Here is a 2,803-nt window from a genome sequence, read left to right as displayed (position 1 = left end):
CCTACAACTACACCCAATTAATTTTTATATTTTTATAGAGACGGGGTTTCACCATGTTGGCCAGACTGGTCTTGAACTCCGGACCCCAAGTGATCCGCCTGCCTCAGCCTCCCAAAGTGCTGGGATTAGACGCGTGAGCCACCGCGCCTGGCCGGTCTTTTCATTTCTACCTTCTACTGTGGCTAACTCAGAGTTGGTACTGAGGAGACAGTTTAACGAATAGATGAACATATCTTTTATGGCCATTTTGCATTCCTCAAAATGTATATATAAATGGACTATACAGAAATTAAACAAAAGACTTAAATGTCCTGAAGGACTAAAAATATTACAACAGTTTTACTGCTGAAACTGTTATTGTTACAACAAAATAAAGGATCTCTAGGAAAGTGTTTCTGAGAGTACATATAATATATAGTTTATGATAAATGTGTATCATAGTTTATAAAACATATCACATAGTTTATCACAAATGAGATGATGACAGGTATCATTCGATAGCTCCAAACTGGAAAGTCTTCAGCTTCAATGAGATGCCCACGGGACTTTGTCAGTAGCGTTCAGTTGTGAAAAAATCTCCAAAAATGCATTTGAAATGCTAGAATAGATCATTAAAAGTGAGGTAAAGGGACAGAGGAAAAAAACAAATATTTAAAATTATAGATTGAGATCAGTATGAGAATGTTGGGAGTCCTTAAATAATTTAAGATAAGGCTGTGAGTTTGTACATATTATTGTTTGTAATATATAATTGTTGGGACAAGGGAGAGGGGCAAGTGATAGGTGATAATCAGGAAGAGAAACATGGAGAGCTTCAGTTATGGATAATGTTATAATTAAAGAATTTCTTTTTTCTTTGACACATATGCAGAGGATCATAAAAGTAACATTATAATTCTTAGGGTGGGTGGTAAGAGATGAGAGAACCATGAAGATACCATCTAAGCTGGACTTTGAATTAAGACAGGAAAGTCAAGGTTGGCAAGAGCCAATGATAGAGGAAGCATGAGATAAAAATGGAAAAGTAGATTAGGATGATGCTGTAGCAGCAATGCTCAAAAGACAGTGAAATGGGAATTGGAAACCCTGAAATCTCAACCATGGTTCTGCCACTCAATTTGCAATTAACCGTGAACATATCCTAAAGCTAAATCTGAATAAGTATTCTACAAAATAATATAAAAGGCAACTTACTCAATATCTTTTCGTACTGATCCCATGAGATTCTCCCTTTCCCGTATTGCCATAAAGTTTGCTTTGGTTTTATGGAATTCATGTGTATAATCCTGTAATAAATCAACATCCAGTCTCAACAGAAGTTAATTAAGGATTTTCATCTCACTGAACCAGTTATGCATTATCATCACACTGTAAATTTGTCAAGAAAACTGCTATTTAAAAAATTAAATTAACCAAAGGTAAAAATAACTTTAAAATTACTTTGCTGAAGAGTGACCAACTTCTTTCAAATGAAAATAATTCAGTGCTAGGGAAACAGAGCCGTTAAATCACTCTCCTTTGTACCTCCTAGTACTTTGTCTTATGAGAGAGAATTAAGAAGAAAAAAATTCTGACATAAAATAACTTCAAATAGTCTAGGAGAAAACTTGAGAGGCTCTTTCTACTTAACAGTAAACGTAACAGAGTTTATTTTCAAAGTTCATCATTTTGGAGCTCTCACAAAAAATTTAATTCCTAAACAAAAAAGAATCAAGAGAACTGTAAGGAACAAAATAATCTTTAAACATTTTCTATTATTTTTGTACCACTGTTAAAAGATATTAAGAATATTCACTACTTTTCATAAATTCGGAGACGTAGATAAAGAAGAAAATAAAAGTCTTGTCTCCCACAGAGTCCCTGTTGACCTTTTAAAAAACAGAAGTAACACATAAACACGGAGGAGAATATTAAAAGAGCACCAAAAGAAATAAAGGTGAAACAAAGGAAAACAAACATTCTGCTCCATCCCTCATCACTGTTACCATCATTTTGCATTTTCTTCCAGGAAATTATTATTTTCTTTCTTTTGGAGACAAGAGTCTTGCTCTGTCACCCAGGCTGGAGTACAGTGGTACCATCTCAGCTCACTGAAACCTCCATCTCCCGGGTTCAAGCGATTCTAGTGCCTCGGCCTCCCTAGTACTGGGACTACAGGAGTGTGCCACTACATCCAGTTAATTTTTGTATTTTTCGTAGAGATGAAGTTTCACCATGTTGGCCAGGCTGGTCTTGAACTCCTGACCTCAAGAGTTCCACCTACTTTAGCCTCCCAAAATGCTGGGATTACAGGCGTGAGCCACTGCACCTGGCCAGGAAATACGTTTTTACATATTCAAGCTTATCTATTTCTTTCACTTTGCCAAATAAGTCATAATATACATTCTGATGTACACCCTGCTTTTTGTACTTCATAAAGTATCAAGCAATCTTTCCATATTAGGAAAAAGAAAACTACATCATTCTTTTTAATAGTTGCATAGAATATTATCTTATGACCATCACAATTTAATAAATTCCCTACTGATAAACACTTTAGTTTTCATTTTGTTTGCTATTAAAAATACTGCAAGATCCAGGCACGATGGCTCATGCCTGTAATCCCAGCACTTTGGGAGGCTAAGGTGGGTGGATCACTACAGGTCAGAAGTTCGAGACCAGCCTGGCCAACATGGCGAATCCCCGTCTCTACTAAAAACACAAAACTTAGCCAGTGTGGTGGCACGCACCTGTAGTCCCAGCTACTTTGCTCAGAAGGCTGAGGCAGGAGAATCACTTGAACTTGGGAGGCAGAAGTTGCAGT

General features: G+C 36.6%; 1 protein-coding gene across 1 annotated transcript in view; it reads right to left on the bottom strand.

The window, feature by feature from the left end:
- The window catches only part of GOSR1 (golgi SNAP receptor complex member 1), an 82,368-nt gene that overhangs the window by 60,767 nt on the left and 18,798 nt on the right, over window positions 1-2,803 (bottom strand). The window contains exon 4 of the mRNA XM_011990386.1: window positions 1,195-1,286. Coding sequence (XP_011845776.1) covers window positions 1,195-1,286 — 92 coding nt within the window. The remainder of the gene's footprint in view (window positions 1-1,194; window positions 1,287-2,803) is intronic.

This window comes from Mandrillus leucophaeus, unplaced genomic scaffold (genome assembly GCF_000951045.1).
Source record: "Mandrillus leucophaeus isolate KB7577 unplaced genomic scaffold, Mleu.le_1.0 Scaffold379, whole genome shotgun sequence".
NCBI lineage: Eukaryota > Metazoa > Chordata > Mammalia > Primates > Cercopithecidae > Mandrillus > Mandrillus leucophaeus.
This window is presented reverse-complemented; position numbering and strand designations above follow the sequence as displayed.